Source organism: Meriones unguiculatus, assembly GCF_030254825.1.
Source record: "Meriones unguiculatus strain TT.TT164.6M chromosome Y unlocalized genomic scaffold, Bangor_MerUng_6.1 ChrY_unordered_Scaffold_35, whole genome shotgun sequence".
Classification (NCBI taxonomy): Eukaryota; Metazoa; Chordata; class Mammalia; order Rodentia; family Muridae; genus Meriones; species Meriones unguiculatus.
Window position 1 is genome coordinate 996,479 of NW_026843712.1, and position 16,606 is coordinate 1,013,084.

Below are 16,606 nucleotides of genomic sequence, written 5' to 3' on the forward strand. Positions count from 1 at the left end.
ACAAGGGCGTTTTCTTTTTGTCTTTGAAGATGAGACAAAGAGTTGCCCAAGTACAAAGTTTCGGAATACTTAATGGACGACCAATACCTGACACATCACAGACTACAGATTCTGTCCAGCAACCATATGCAGCTCTGACCAGAGCAACTAGTATCAATCAGCCTGAAATTCACCCTGCTTGTTTTGAAAAGTCTTTGTCAAGTGGACCTTTCTTTGCAGGCTATGGTCCTTTTGGTACATCAAAATCTGTAAAGAATACAAATAGTACTGTGGCAGGCAATAGTTACTTTATAAGAAAGTTAAATAATGGAAATGTGTCATACCTGGCACAAAATATACTTATTCTATCTCATAACTGCACAAATGTCACTACAGGAGGGCCATGGAGAAAACCATCTTACTCATAAGCTCAGGTAAAAACAAAGACCGTTGGTTTTGTCATATTTTTTTTTTAGATTGATTTATTTACTTTTACATATGAGTGCTCTATGCAGAACAGGGCATCAGATTCCATTATGCCACCATGTGATGTGGTTGTTGGGAATTGACCTCAGGACCTCTGGAAGAACAGACAGTGCTCTTAACTACTGAGCCATCTCTACTTCCCGTTTTGTTAGCTCTTAACTTGGCTGAAAAGGTATAGTTTTAGAGCTGCCATTAAGTAATTCATAATAAGGTAAAAAAAAAAAATCTACAGGTTTCATTATCCATCATACCTACAATTGTGTCTCCTAGATTCAATGAAGCCATTTTGTTTTTCACTTTGTTTGCAAAATTAAAATAGCTTATAAAAGATCTTCAGTTTTTCATTGTAAAAAGGCTTTGTATTTCATATCTTTTTTTTCAGTTGTATGCATTTTTTTGGACATTATTTCAAAGTGTTTGTTAGAGGAAATGCTTATGCTTGTGGGTTTGAAAGGCTGGAATTCTGTTGTAAGTAAATAGCTGTAATTATGTTTCTGAGGTCAGTAGTGTGCCAGATTTCTTCTAATTGGGGGAAGAGCTAGTCAGTTTCAGTTGTGAATTCCAGTAAAATAATATGTGGATTTGCATATAGTAGGTAAAATATTTGATATCTTAATCTATAAAGAGAAAAGGCTTTTGAAGAAGGCCTTTTATTTGTGAGATTTTTCTTAATCTAAAGTAGTGTTAGTAAGATTTTTAATGAACAGACCTAATCTTTCTCATGTTATTATTAGGCTGTATTTTAGAGATACTTAACTTGTATAGAAAGAAAACTTAATAAAATGTACATGTGTGCTCTCTTCTTTTACATCTTCATTTCTTTTAACATTTGGCATCAGGGTGATGCATTCTTCAAAGGAATTTTCTAAATTTGATCAGTACTTGACACCTTAACTTGAGGCAATCACTGATGTTTTGTTTCTGAAGTGTTAGCTTTTCTAGAACTTCACCTTTGTTTTCATACTATACCATTTTCTTTCAAGATTGACAACTTTTACTTAGAAATCTATAGTTTATCCTGCCTTTCCCTTACAGTTTTAATGCTTAGAAGATGGTCTCTTGTGTGGATATGTAATTTTTTTATTCTGTCACTGATTGATGTATGTCTCATATATAGTCATGAGTTGACAGTTACCAATACTATATTCCATATGGAGGTTTTTACTTAGTGGAATGCATACTTATATATCTTGGCTAGGTGTAAGGAATTGTATAGTAAAGCCTTTATGTCTGGCTTTAAATAAAACGAATAGTAAAAGTCTTTGTGTCTGGCTTTTAGTGGAAAGCTTCTGTAAACCCTGTTATGTTTGGGTTAATCAGTAGAGACTGAGAAATTGTTTTGAGTCTGTGTGAACTTTGAAGAAATGTCTCTCTGGAGAATCTGTGCTTGATGCTACATGAGAGCTTGAAGCTGAACCAACCTTGTTCCTAAAATATTCGTGGCAAACTTGAAGTTCTTTTAATTATGGCTAACCATGGTCAATGGGACTGTCTAAGAGTTGTCTATTCTTATGGGCAGGAAGGACAAGATAACTTTTGTAATTGCTGTCTTTCCCAGCTCCAATGAACCATGTTTAAATAAAGTAACTGGAGTGAGTTAGCCGAGTGTTGAACCTTTCCAAGAAGCCTGAAACCCTTTGCTCCTTTGGAATATATAGGCTTAGCATCTTGTTGAGCTTTTCTTTCTACTGAGGTACCCAAGACCAGCATCATTCAATAGATAGGCCAGAGATTGTAAGTGTTTAATTTTGTAACAATTTGTCTAACTCTAGTTTAATTTGGTTATAATATTTTGTATCCCACTTTCCACCATTCCTAGAATTATTCATATTGTTTTGGAGCCCATTAATTCTTATTAGGGGTCAGAAACATTTGACTGCTATTTTTAAAAAATTATTTAATATTCATAATGCATTTTATGTGGTCTGATTAAATCTACCCTCCATAGCATCACTTTCAATTCTTTCCTTTTTTACCCCACCATTTCTCTCACCCAACGTCATGTGCTATATTTTGAAACCTATTGAAGGACAGTTGCCCCCACGTCCTGTTGGGACCATCTCCTGGAGCATAGGTAGCTGATTAGGACCTGTAGCTGCATCCCTGAAGAAAAGTTCCTCCTGATCCCAGCAATTAATTTTATGTATGGATGAGGTATGAACCTTTAAGTTAATTTGTACAGCCAAGATTTCAACTCCAGCAAATACATTTCCCTGAAGAGAACAATTTCCTCTGGTTCTTCACAGTTATTTTTCACACTTTTCATTATTTATGCTTGAATTTTTGTGGAGAAAGGATATGTGATATTGAAGTCCCATAAACAGTTGAGCTCTCTGCAATATCTTATTGTTTACATAGTCACTAGTTGTGGTCTTCATTATTTACCATCTACTGCCAAAAAAAGCATATCTGATGAGAGTTGGCATTCTACAATGGGTGTGAAGATAAATTGGGGGCAATTTATAACTATATCCAGTTAGTAGAATAATATAATCCAGTTAGTAGAATTCTCTATATCCATTTAGTAGAATAATATAATCCAGTTAGTAGAATTCTCCTTGCAGGGTATCAAAGCAGATGCTGAGACTTATGGCCAACCTTTGGGCAGAGTGCAGGAAATTTCATGAAAAAAGTGGGAAATAAGACCTGGAGAGGACAGGAGCTCCACAAGGAGAGCAACAGAACCAAAAAATCTAGGCAAAGGGATCTTTTCTGAGACAAATGCTCCAACCAAGCACCATGCATGGAGATAACCTAGAGCCCCTTCACAGATGTAGCACATGGCAGTTCAGTGTCCAAGGGGCTTTCATAGTAATGGGAACAGGGCCTGTCTCTGACATGAACTGATTGGGCTGCTCTTTGATCACCTCCCTCTGGTGAGGAGCAACCTTACCAGGCCACAGAAAATGACAATGCAGCCACTCCTGATGAGGCCTGATAGACTAGGATCAGAGGGACATCTAGGCTGTATGCTGGGCATTGTCAATATCGCAGCAATGTACATGGATGAGTTTATTGAATATATGCTAGATTATATTGTAGATTTGTCTTTAGCTTTTTGAAGAATCTCTACACTGATTTCTATAATGGCCTACACCAGTTTTTATACTCCCAACACCATTTCCCTTTGGTATTGCTACCAAGCATTTGTTCGTTGTGTCTTTAATTTTTTTTTGTTAAATGTTTATTTTTTATATTATTTATAGTTTGTTCACTTTGAATCCCAATTGTAGTCACCTCCCTTATTCCCTCCCAGTGACACCCTCTCTCCTTCATCTTTTCCAATGCCCCTCTCCAAATCTACTAATAGGGGAGGTCCTTCACCCCTTCCATCTGACCCTGGCTTATCTGGTCTCATCAGGACTGGCTACAGTGTCCTCCTCTGTGGCCTGGTGAGGCGCTTTCCTAATCGGGTGGGTGATGAAAGAGCGATCCACTGAGTTTATGTCAGAGAAAATTCCTGTTCTCTTTACTAGGGAACCCACTTGGATACTGAGCTGCCATGGGCTACATCTGAGCCCGGGTTCTAGGTTATATCATTGAATGGTCCTTGCTTGTAGTATCAGACCCAGAAAACACCTCTGTGCCAGAATTTTTGGTTCTGTTGCTCTCCTTGTGGAGCTCCTTTCCTCTCCAGGTTTTACCATCTCTGCCTTCTTTCATAAGATTCCCTGCACTCTATCCAAAGTCTGGTTATAAGTCTGAGCATCCACTTTGATGGGTAGATCTTTCAGAGAGGCCCTCTGAAGTAGGCTCCTGTCCCTATTCCTGTTTTTCTCCTTCTTCCAATGTTTATCCCATTTGTTATTCTCAGTGAGGATTGATCATCTTACCTAAAGTCCTCTTTTTTGCTTAGCTTCTTTAGGTGTACAGATTTTGGTATGTCTATACTAAATAAGTCTATATCAGCTTACACATGAGTGTCTTATACATGTATGTCTTTCTGCTTCTGTGTTACCTCACTGAGGATGATCTTTCCTAGATCCCACCATATGCCTGCAAATTTCATGATTTCCTTGTTTTTAATTGCTGAGTAGTAATCCATTGTGTAAATGTATCACAATGTCTGTATCCGTTGCTCCATTGAGGGATATCTATGTCCTTTCCAGGTTCTGGCTATTGTGAATAAAGTTACTATGAACATGGTGGAGCAAATGTCCTTGTTGAGTAGTTGAGCATCTTTTGTATATATGCCTAGGATGTTATAGCTAGATCTTGAGGAAGCACTATTCCTAATTGTCTGAGAAAGTGCCAGATTGATTTCCAAAGTAGTTGGTTCCCTTTTCTCCACATCCTCTCCAGCATATATTGTCACTTGAGTTTTTGATTTTAGCTGTTATAATGAGTGTAAGATGAAGTCTCAGGGTAGTTTTGATTTGCATTTCCTTTATGACTAAGGACTTGGAGCATTTCTTTAAATGTTTCTCTGCCATTCTGTATTGCTCTACAGTGAATTCTCTGATCTTAGAACTTGTGCTGTTGTTGTTCTGTTCAGGAAATTGTCTCCTGTATCAATGAGTCCTAGGCTCTTCCCCACTTTTTCTTCTAACTGATTTTGTGTGTCTGGTTTTATGTTGAGGTCTTTGATCCACTTGGACTTTAGTTTTGTGCAGGGTGATATATATGGATCTATTTGTATTTTTCTATGTGTAGACATCTGCTTAGACCATCACAGTTTCTTGACGATGCCAGCTTTTTTCCATTATATGGTTTTTCCTTCTTTGGTCAAAAATCAAGAATCTGTAGGTGTATGGGTTATTTCTGGGTTCTCCACTTGTTTCCATTGATTCACCATTTTGTTTCTATGCCAAAACTATGCAGTTTTTATTACATTGCTCTGTAGTACAGCTTGAAATCAGGGATGGAGATACCTCCAGAAGATCTTTTATTGCAGAGTTTTAGTAATTCTGGGTTTCTTGTTATTCCATAAGAAGTGTAGAATTTTTCCTTTAAGGTTTGTAAAGAATTGAGTTGGTATTTTGATGGGAATTGCATTGAATCTTAGTTTGCTTTTGACAGGTTGGCCATTTTCACTATGTCAATCCTACCCATCCATGAGCATGGGAGATCTTTCCATCTTCTGATATCTTCTTCAATTTCTTTTTTTATAGACTTGAAGATTTTTTCAAACAGGTCTTTCACTTACTTTCTTAGAGTCAGACCAAAGTACTTTGTGTTATTAGTGGCCATTGTGAAGGGTGTAGTTTCCCTAATTTCTTTCTCAACCCTTTTGTCTTTTGTATAGAGGAGGGCTTCTGATTTTCTTGAGTTAATTTTGTATCCAGTTACTTTGCTGAAGGTGTTTATCAGATGAAGGAGTTCCCTGGTAGAATTTTTGGGGTCGTTCATGTATACTGTCATATCATCTGCAAATAGTGATATTTTGATTACTTCCTTTCTGATTTTTATCCCCTTTATCTCCTTACTTGTCTTATTCCTCTAGCTATAACTTCAAGTACTATGTTGAAGAGATATGGAGAGAGTTCAGTGCAATTGATTTAAGTTTCTGTTTAGTTTGGTGTTGGCCATAGGCTTGCTGTATATTGTCTTATACTACATTTAGTATCCCTAATTAATGTCTCAAGACTTTAATCATGAATAGGTGTTGGATTTTTTCAAATCCTTTTTCGCCATCTAAGGAGATGATCATGTGGTTTTTCTCCCTCAGTTTGTTTATATGGTGGATCATATTAATGGATTTCCCTATTCTGAGCCATCCCTGATGTCTGGGATGAAGCCGACCTGGTCATGGTGGATGATATCTTTTATGTGTTGTTGGATTTGGTTTGCAAGTATTTTATTGAGTATTTTTCCATCAGTGTTCAGAAGGAGGTGGACTGAAGGTCTTTTTTCCCCCCTTTGGTGTTTTTTTTTTTTTTTTTTTTACTTTGGCTTCATAGAAAGAATTTGATAATGTTCCTTCTGTTTCTATTTTGTGGAATAGTTTGAAGAGAATTGGAGTTCTTTTTTCTTTGAACATCTGGCAGAATTCGGTGTTGAAACCATCTGGTCAAGGGCCTGTTTTGGAAGGGAGACTTTGGATGAGCTCTTCTATTTCCGTGGGATATAGGACTATTCATTCTATTTGCCTCATCTTGATTTAATTTTGGTAAATGGAATCTATCAAGATAGTTTCTCTCTCCCTATTAGTTTTGCTTAGGGTTTGTCTATCTTGTTGATTTTCGCAAAGAACCAGCCCCTGGTTTCATTGATTCTTTGAATTGTTTTATTTGTTTGTAATTATTGATTTCAGCCCTGAGTTTGATTATTTAAAGCCATCTACTCCTCTTGGGTGTGTCTGCCTTTATTTATTTATTTTTTTATTTAAGGCCTTTCGGGTGAGCCATTATGTTGCTTGAATGAGATGTTTCAAATTTCTTCTTGAAGGCACTTAGTGCTATGAATTTCCCTCTTAGCACTGCTTTCATTGTGTCCCATAAGTTTGGGTATGTTGTGGCTTTATTTTGGTTGAATTCTAGGAACATTTTAATTTTCTGCTCGTTGATCTGTTCATTAGTGAGAATGGGATGTTGAAGTCTAGTCTAGTGAGAATGGGATGTGAAGTTTAATGTGTGATTTTATCTTTAGTAATGTTTACAGCATAGATGTTCAGAATTGAGTTGTTTTCTTGGTATAGTTTTCCTTTGAGGATTTTAAAATGTTTTTTTTTTCCTGTATCTTGATTAATTTTGGTTGAAAATCTATTTTATTGGCTACTATAGCTTGCATCTTGGGTTTGTTTGCTTGGAAACTTTTTTCAAGCCCTGTACTCCAAGATAATGTCTATTTTTATTGTTTGATGGATCCTGTTTTTTGAGTACATTCGGTTAGTCTATATATTTTTATTGCATAATAGAGACATTGATGTTGAGAGATAATGACCAATAGTTGTTTTGATGTTTGTCGTGATAAAGCGTATGTGTGCACATGTGTGTGTTTGTGGTTGCGTGTGTGTTTGTGTGTGCTTCTTTTGGTTTTGTTGCTGTGGTGTTACTTATTTCCTATGTTTTCCTGGGTATTGTTACCATCCTGGGATTGGAGTTTTCTTTCTAGTATCTTCTGTAGGGCTGGATTTGTGGATAGGTACTGCTTAAATTTGTTTTTGTTGTGGAATATCCTTTTTTCTCTCTCTATGTTCAGACGTGTTACTGGGTATATTAGTCAGGGTTGACTCTGAAGTCACTTAGTGTCTGTAAGATAACTGTCCAGACCCTTCTCTCTTTTAGAGTCTTGTTGAGAAGTCAGCTGTAATTTTCATACATCTGCCTTTATATGTAACTTTGAGTTTTTCCCTTGTAGTTTTTTCTATTGTTTCCTTGTTCTATACATGTAATGTTTTGTTATTATGTGGTGGGAGGATTTTCTTTTCTGGTCCAATCTTTTTGGTGTTCTCCAGGGCTCTTACATGGTGTATAGGCATCTTTTTCTCTAGGCTGGGGAAGTTTCTTCTGTGATTTTTTTTGAAAATATTGTCAAGACCTTGGAGCACTGTCCTGCTCCTACTCTTTCTCCTCCTTTTTCTCCCTCTCTTTCTCCTCCTTTTATTACTGTTACTTGTTGGGTTGGTCATTTTGTAGTATTTCAGATTGCTTGGAGGTTTTGTATCAGCAACTTTTTAGATGGAACATTTTGTTTGACTGATGTTTGATTCAAACATATTTTGTACAATTTAGATTCTGTCTTCCATCTCTTGTGTATTGTTGGCAATACTTGTGTTTGTAGATCCTGTTCTCTTTCTGTCACCAGGATTGCATCAGGTTGTGTTTTCTTTATTTCTTTTAGCTTCATTTTAAGGTCTTGAACGGTGGTATTAATTTTCTTTTCCTGTTTTACCTGTTGAAAATTCTATTATTTTTCCAATGTGTATATAGAATGTTAAGGTTTTTAATCTTGCACATTTGTAGTTATTTCTGGGTTCAGAACAAACATCTTTTTTATGCTTCTCACTACATCAGTATTTTAAGGATACAGGAGGCTATAGCTGAGTCTCTGGCCTTTTAAACTCATCTAGAAGTTGGCCATACTAGATGGGTGTGGTAGGACACACCTTTAATTTCAGCAATGAAGGAGGCAGAGGTAGGTGGATATCTTACTATGAGGCCAGCCTGGTCTACAGAGTCAGTCCAGGAAAGCCAAGGTTACACAGACAAAACCCAGTTGGTGGTTAGATGGAGTAAGTTGCTCATATTTAGTAATTTGTTTCTGTGTTTTTTTTTTTTTTTCTAATAGTTAACTTCCAGTGTAAGAAAAGAAATATAAAGCTTTAATGTGTATGAATGTTTGGCTGCATGTAAGTTTATGCACCATATGTCACCAAACTTGTCACTATGCACCTTGGCACTCTCAGAGTTCAGAAGAGGGTAAGGACATTGGATCCCCTCGGATTACAGATGGTTTGAACCACCATTATTGGACTAGGAACCTTAGTCTTTTCTTCAAGAGAAAAAAATGCTCTTAACTGGCACATCCTTTGTGCAGCCACATGGTGCCAGTGTTTTGTCCCTAGTCTCATTAATTAAATGTGTCATGTTTTAGTTTGAGTGTATCTTTTTCTGCATTGGATTTTGTCTGTAGATTTTAGTACATGTGTGCAGAGGCAGGCATATCTGTGAGTTCCAGACCAGTCTGATCTACAAATCAAGTCCTGGATAACCAGGGCTACACAGAATAACCTTCTTGGAAAAACCAAAGACCAACCAACCAGCCAACCAACTAAACAAACAAGCAAGCGTACAAAGAAAGAAACAAACTAATTAAAAAATTTAAATAAATTTATTTTTATTTTACATAGAAAATGTAATCATACAGACAAGAGTTATAGGCTGCCATGTGCTACCATGTGGTTGCTGGGAATTGAATCCTAGACCTCTGGAAGAGCAGCCAGTGATCTCAATAACTAAGCCTTGATTTTTGTTTGTTTGTTTCTTTTTTCAGTCTACCGATGTACTGGAACTAATTTATAACAAAGGTGACCTTGGACTCAAAGGAAGTCATTCTTCTTCAGCCCTAACTAGAAATTTTGAGAGTTCATCCTAGAATTGTTCTTTTACTTTCTTTCTCATTTAACATCAAATTGAAGCATTGGCTTTCTCTTTATATAAACTTTAATGTAACAAGCTTTATTACTGTATATTTCTGATTAGGAGAATATTGCTAGTTTAGCTTAGAATCTTTAAAATGTTACAGTAGAGTGAGATTATTTCTTCACATCTTAGAGAAAGCAAACTCATTTTAGTATATGAGTAACATTAGGTTAATTTTTATTAAATTAAAGCCTGTTACTGACACTTTTTTACATACGTTGTTGCCACTGAATAAACATACATCCAGCAAAACAGTAATTCTAATGTGTACTGTTTCTGAGGTTTCTCTTAAGTATTTTATTTGAGCAGAAAAACTATCAAAATATAATTATGATCATTTAAAACCTTTAAAATTTTTTATATTCAAGGTAAATTTTTAAAAGTCGTTTTAGTGTTGATTTAATCAATATTTCTGAGTTCTACTTTTTCATTTTATCTGAGAAGTAAAATGAGAACCATCTACTTACATCAGTTTGTGATACCGAATATAAACTTTGAATATCATGTAATTCATTAAAAATTTATAGCATATCAACTTCCTTTGTATCTCAGACTTTTACTACCTGCAGTCAAATGTTTTCCTAATTTTTTTTTTTAACAGTATCACTTTATTGACCAATTCAGAAAAACTGCTGTCAGGGCTGTAGTGATGTCTCAGTAGTTCAGAGCACTTGCTGCTCTTGCAGAGGACATGGGAGATGTTCCCAGCATCCATATGATGGCTTAAAACAACCTTTAACTCTCTAGTTCCAGAAATCTGGTTCCCTCTTCTGGCTTCTTTTGGTACTACATGCATATGGTAGACTTAAAGGCAAAGGACTAAAAGATCTAAAAATATTAAGAAAAAAAAAAAAAAAAAAAACAGAGTATCTTGCATTTTTTTTGTATTTAAGGGGCCAGAGAGTTTATATACAAAATATACTGTTCCTAAATATAGTTTCATAAATTAAAAAAATGTTAATACACCTTTTAATTTATAAAGTTTAAACAATGTAAATTGTATATTAAATTTACTATAATCATAATTGGCTCTCAGTTTACTTTTGGTCATAACTCTAACAAGGCATATACATTGTAATTTATGTCTATTTACAAGTAAAATATTTTATTATAAGTATACATGTCAGTATTAAACATTAGGAAGTTCTCAGTTTTTATTTAGAAAAACTGGGAAGGGGATTAGAATCATATTTAGTATTCAAGTTAGACTATCTACTCTAATAACTTTAATGATTTTTATATAATTATTTAATTATAATTAATACATTAATTATTTTTGGTGGCTTTGCTTTATTTATCATTTTGTCATTGTATATTTTCATTTTATAGTATTTAAATCAAGTTTTCTATTTCCTTTTCTCAGGGTCTTAATAAAGATCAGAGTTTACATTTGGGAGCACTGAATGATGAACAACCTCCATTTCCTACTGGGTCTACACAGTATCTCCAAGAAGCTAGCACTGATACTCAGAATCAAAATGGAAAGCATATTCTGCTTCAAAATTCAAAGGGAGATACTCAAAACCACTTCTCCTTCCATATTCCTACCTCAGAAGAACAAAAGGATACCAAAGAAAACAAAGATTCAAGAAATACATCCTTGAGTTCTAAAACAAGTAGGCAAGATAGAGGCACATCTAATATCTGTGTTAATTTAAAGGGACATTCTAATAATATTCATCAGATCACATCAGTTGCTCTTTCCTGTCCTAATAATAAAGATTCTCTGTCACCAAATTTAATAATTGTAGACGATCCACAGCCTTCTGACTTGGTTGGAGAAACTGTTAGCAATTTGGATACTAGAAATTGTGACAGAATTAATAATGCTCATCCAGCTGTTCACAAAAAGCCTGATAATCTTATTGTTTCTTCACTCTCTTCAGCTAGTTCCACAGAAACGATTTCTCTAAAGCTTGCTGAACAGATGCACACACACATTGTTACCAGCTCTATCAGTCCTCACAGTGGATTATATACAATTAGTGGAGAAGGGCAAGAGAACTCAGAGAGTTCTATTAATGCTAATTTTGGCATCAGACCTAGACCTTCAGTGTCTGTATCCATATACTCCAGCTCAGCCGAAGTTCTGAAAGCATGCAGGTTAGTGTCATAAGGTTTTATCAGAAGGTCACATAAGAAGGCATAAAATATAACTCAAACAAAATCTCAATTTTGTTCTTGTGAAGTGTGCGAAAAGACTGTATATTCACATGTAAAAAAAACATTTTCATATGCAAGGTCTCTTGTTTTGTTTTTTTTAGGTTTGTATGATTTTTTAAAAGTGCTTTATCTAAGACATGTCTTTGTCTAGTATTACTGCCTTTTATTGCTTATTATGGATTCTCGCCATACTTCTGGGGTTAAATTGACAATGAGTTAAATCTTATTTGGTAAAAAGATTATACATACCTTTTCAAAGTTCTTGTGTTGTCCTTTGATAGCTTTTTTTTTTGGTGCTGTCAAATGTCTGTAATACTATAGAGTGGTAAAGCGGAGCTTTTCTTAAATTTGAGACTATGTTTTAAAGGGGCTGAATGAGTTAGGAAGCCACTAGTTTTGATAGACTAGTTAGTCATTTTAGAGAAGCAGTCATATTCTATCAGAAATGTGAGATTGAGACCATTAATTTGAATCATTTTCAAGAATCTTTATATTAATTTCCCTTTTCATTTTCTTTGGCTGTGTTGTTGGTTCTGTTTTGAGGCAGATCCTTGCTGTTTTACCCAGGCTGGTCCATGTGGTCTTCAGCCTCCTCTGCACATCTAGGAACAGAGATGTTTACCTTCATTCTATCCTCTATCCATAATTACTACCTGCCTATTATAAAGGTTTATCTTTTTTGCATTTATAGCATTATGGTTCTTTTGATATTTGTAATAATTTTAACATTCTATACTCATGGTATCTTTCCTCATGATGCTTTTCTTTCTGTTTTCAAATAAGTTCATTTTCATTTTCCCATTACTTTACATTTATATAAAAGTAATTTCATTGCATATTTCTTTGGTGGAAGTGTAAAAATTGAAATTACATATTTCTTCTTTTAGGTTTGCTGTCTCTTAGTTTCAGTTGAAGTTGTTTTAAAATCTAAGTTTTGGTACCATGCTAAATTATTATAAATAAATTTTATGACATAAGTATTTGACTGACAAATTTAGAAAAATTTAAAAATACTGTTTATTTATTACAGTCAATATTTGAGATATTTATTTGATGGTGTCATCATTGTGCTAAAATTATAAATTATACTTAAACTATGATGGCTATGATTTTTACATAACATGATATTTTATGAATTATCCTATCATCCACATATTTGCTTCTTAAAAACAGTTTTCTCTGAAAAATTTATTAATTTCATTTTTTTCAATCCCAAAAGTGTATCAGATATTACTCAAATGTGTCTTCATAGTTTGTTATACCTAAATATTAATGTTAAATTTAGAATTTATCTTTTAAATAATACACATGGGGCATGGTTTTACCTAACTCATAGTTTTAAATGGTACTGAACTTTCCTATTTCCAGTCATAGTAAAACATTTATGTATTAAAGGCAATCTAGTAAGAATTTCAAGATGGAATTGAATGAAAAAACAAACACATATTTCATCCTTTTTCTTTTTTTTTTTTTTTTGAGACAGGTCTTACTCCAACCTGTCTGAAAGCCTTTATTGTCCTAGAACTTTGAAGACAAATGTATTGCTTTGTAATCTAATCTAATCTAATTTTCATTAAGCCAGACAAACATGCCTTATGTTCATATAGTTTTTTGAGAAATAGAAAATAAAAACCTTTTAAACTTCAAATTAAAGTGAGAAACATGGTTTCTCTTAAGTGAATACAGACTTTTAGCTTTAAAAAATATATTTTTTTAAATGTATGTAATGTATGTGGATATTTAGCCTGCATGTATGTCTGTATACTACACACATGCTTGGTGCCTCAAGAAATCAGAAGGTATCAGATCTCATGAATCTGGAGTTACGGATGGTTGTGAACTGCCATATGGCTTCTTGTAACTAAAAGGAGGTCACTTTGGAAGTGTTGTTCTTAACTCCTGAGCTATTTCTCCAGTTTCAATTTTTTACTGCAATTTTATTATTTTGTGTTCTATTCTATTAATACTTATATTTAAAATTTTTGATAGGACAGCTTTAATGTTGAAATTTTTTGAAACGTTTAATAGTTTAAGAATTTATTGTTTCATGTTGAGACCTTACAATCTTATGCCAAAAATTTAGAGTTTGAGAGTAATCTTTATCCTGTTTTTATTGGTTTCTTTCTTTGTAATTATGATACTTGTCACTAGAGGACACCGAATTAATTCAAAGTTTCGAATTTGTTTAAGGCTTATGTACAATATATGAACTTGTTTGCTGGATTGATGGCTTTGTTCTTAAGATTGCTTTTGTTGCTTTTGCAGTGATGGTGGCTTATAATTAGTCTAGTTCCAGGGGATCTGATACATTTTCTAGCCTTTTAGGACCATAGACATACCATATACATTTATGCAGTCAAAATGCTCATGCACTGAAAATAATAAATTAAAACATTTATAAGTAATGAATTTGGAGTCTTACTGAATATTACACAAGTACTCCTAAAGATAAAATTTATTAAAATATTTATTTGCTTTCTGTTTTTCTGATACTTGCCTATATGAGTTTGCATATTGCAATATGTCTGGTGCTCATGGAGTTCAGAAGAAGACACTGGCTCCTCTGAGCTAGAATAAGAGCTAGTTATTCCATGTGGGTGTTGGAAATGAAAACAAGAGCAGCTAGTTTCCTAATTGCTTAGCAATCTTTCAGTCCTAAAGACAAATTTTGACAAGGCAGAAGACAGTAACTTTATAGATTTTGGATTTGTCAGAAAGCTATTTTGGAAATACTTATCGACACTATGTAGGAAAAAAAATGTAATGGCAATATTGGTTTATTTTTGTGTGTGAATATTTAAAATCTAATGAAAATTTGAGTGAATAATATATTTTGGTTGTAATTTTAGCTCTTATTTATGTTGGAACCTGGAAAAGAAATTAGAAAACTACAACCAATGTAAAGAATGTTTAATAATTCATTCCATAATTACGTATTAGTGCCTTATAACTAATAATTCTGATTTTTAAAATTAATATTTAGCCATTAAATACCTTGTCTTTTTCCTTTTAAAAAGGAATCTAGGTAAAAATGGTTTGTCTAATAGTCATATTTTGTTGGATATATGCCCACCTCCAAGACCACCAACTTCACCATACCCTCCCTTACCAAAGGAGAAGTTGAATCCACCTACTCCTAGCATTTATGTGAGTCTGAATAACTAACTGGAAATAAGTCAGTTGTCTGAACTAACTGGAATGATATAAGCTAGATGAAGAACAATACATTTTCAATCTTTATGATTTGAATATTTCAGTAATAGATACTTGTATTATGAAATTTACAAATAGTTGCTCATGTAAATATTAAAAATTTATTTTCTAGTGTTTTACAGAAAATTTTGTTTACAGGTGAATGGGTTATTAGATCAACAAAACAATTCTTTTCTGTTTTTAGCTCTTAGCAAATATTTTTCTGTAACCTATAGTCTTTTCTAAAAATATTTGTAAAGAGTATAAAAACTGATGAATGCTTATTTCTCAAAATTTTGTCTTACATAAGGAATGTAAAAGTTAACATGTTGACTGGATGTTGTGGTACACCTAGTGCTTGGAAAAAGAGGCACACAGATCTCGATGAATTAGAGAATAATTTGTTTTTTATAGTGAATTTCCACATTATCTAGAAATACATAGTGAAACTCTTCTGTACCAAACAAAATATAGTCCTTACCCCAAGATAATATATTTATCTCAAAGTATTTGTATTCCGTACCTTTCTTCATTTTTTTCTAATGCTCTACTATATATATGTAATACATATACATACATATTCATTAATGTGGATTGTATTGATTGTTTCATTTTGTCTATTTTTTAACATATTAATCTTATTTTATACAAAGGCTTAAAGAGAGACTTGGGAGATGGGGAGTCTCTAGAAATTGAGAATAAAAACAAAATTTACATTTGTTCTTTTTGGGGTCTCACTAGTTCTTTTTATAATTACATTTACATGTAAATAAAAAGAAACCAGTTTAAGAATGCATAGATACTAAGCTCATAAGTTAGCACTTTCTTATTAAATAGTGAAGAAAATAGAATTAAAACATGAAGGCAGAAAAAATTTGAGTTAACTAAAATATTTACATATAACTGTAAAAGTCCTAATGTGATGTCAAGAGAAGTAACATTTAAAGAAAATTAATTGTAAAACTGTCATTTCAAAGAAAAAATTATGTCTTTTCTCTAAATTTCTTGAGAAGATGATCATAAAAATACTATAATTCAAAACTGTATCTTAATAGTAGGGAATGTATTTTTGTTCTGTATCTTAAGTTGCCAAATTGATGAAAAAAGTGAAATATACCTGCACTATAATCAGTTCCTTGAGAGCTAATAAAATATTTTCATTTTACAGTTGGAAAATAAGCGTGAAGCCTTTTTACCTCCATTACATCAATTTTGCATCAATCCAAAAAACCCTGTTACAGTAATCCGTGGCCTTGCTGGGGCTCTTAAGTTAGGTAAGCTTTAAAATGTTTGAACATTTTAGTTATCCGTGAATTTAGAGTAGTAGCAGTTTATTGATTTGTTGTTTATCCTGTAGAATATTTATTTTCTGTTTATATGTTTTTGTATTTCTAATCTATCTCTGTTTCTCTCTCAGTTACTACCTGTTTTGTTTATTTGTCCCATTAAAATTCTTTCTTTTTTTTTTTTTAGACTGCCACTTTTTCCCCTTCTCCATCTCTCTACTTCTTTCTAACTTTGTCTTCACAGCATGTATGTCTCTCTCTTTTTTTTTTTTTCAGCGACAGGATTTCTTTGTTTTGCCTTGGTTGTCTTGGACTTTAAAGCGGCTGGCCTCAATCTCGCAGTCATCTCCCTGCCTCTGCCTCCCATAATGCTGGACTTTTTACAGACACACACCACCTTGTCTTGTTGTCTCTTTC

The 16,606-nt window shown here is 33.7% G+C and overlaps 1 protein-coding gene across 2 annotated transcripts in view; it reads left to right on the forward strand.

Moving 5' to 3' along the window:
• Nucleotides 1–16,606, forward strand: part of LOC110541982 (histone demethylase UTY-like) — a 154,136-nt gene that overhangs the window by 100,896 nt on the left and 36,634 nt on the right. For both annotated transcript variants that reach the window (XM_060376858.1, XM_060376859.1), the window contains 3 exons: nucleotides 10,912–11,651; nucleotides 14,729–14,858; nucleotides 16,072–16,177. In XM_060376858.1, coding sequence (XP_060232841.1) covers nucleotides 10,912–11,651; nucleotides 14,729–14,858; nucleotides 16,072–16,177 — 976 coding nt within the window. The remainder of the gene's footprint in view (nucleotides 1–10,911; nucleotides 11,652–14,728; nucleotides 14,859–16,071; nucleotides 16,178–16,606) is intronic.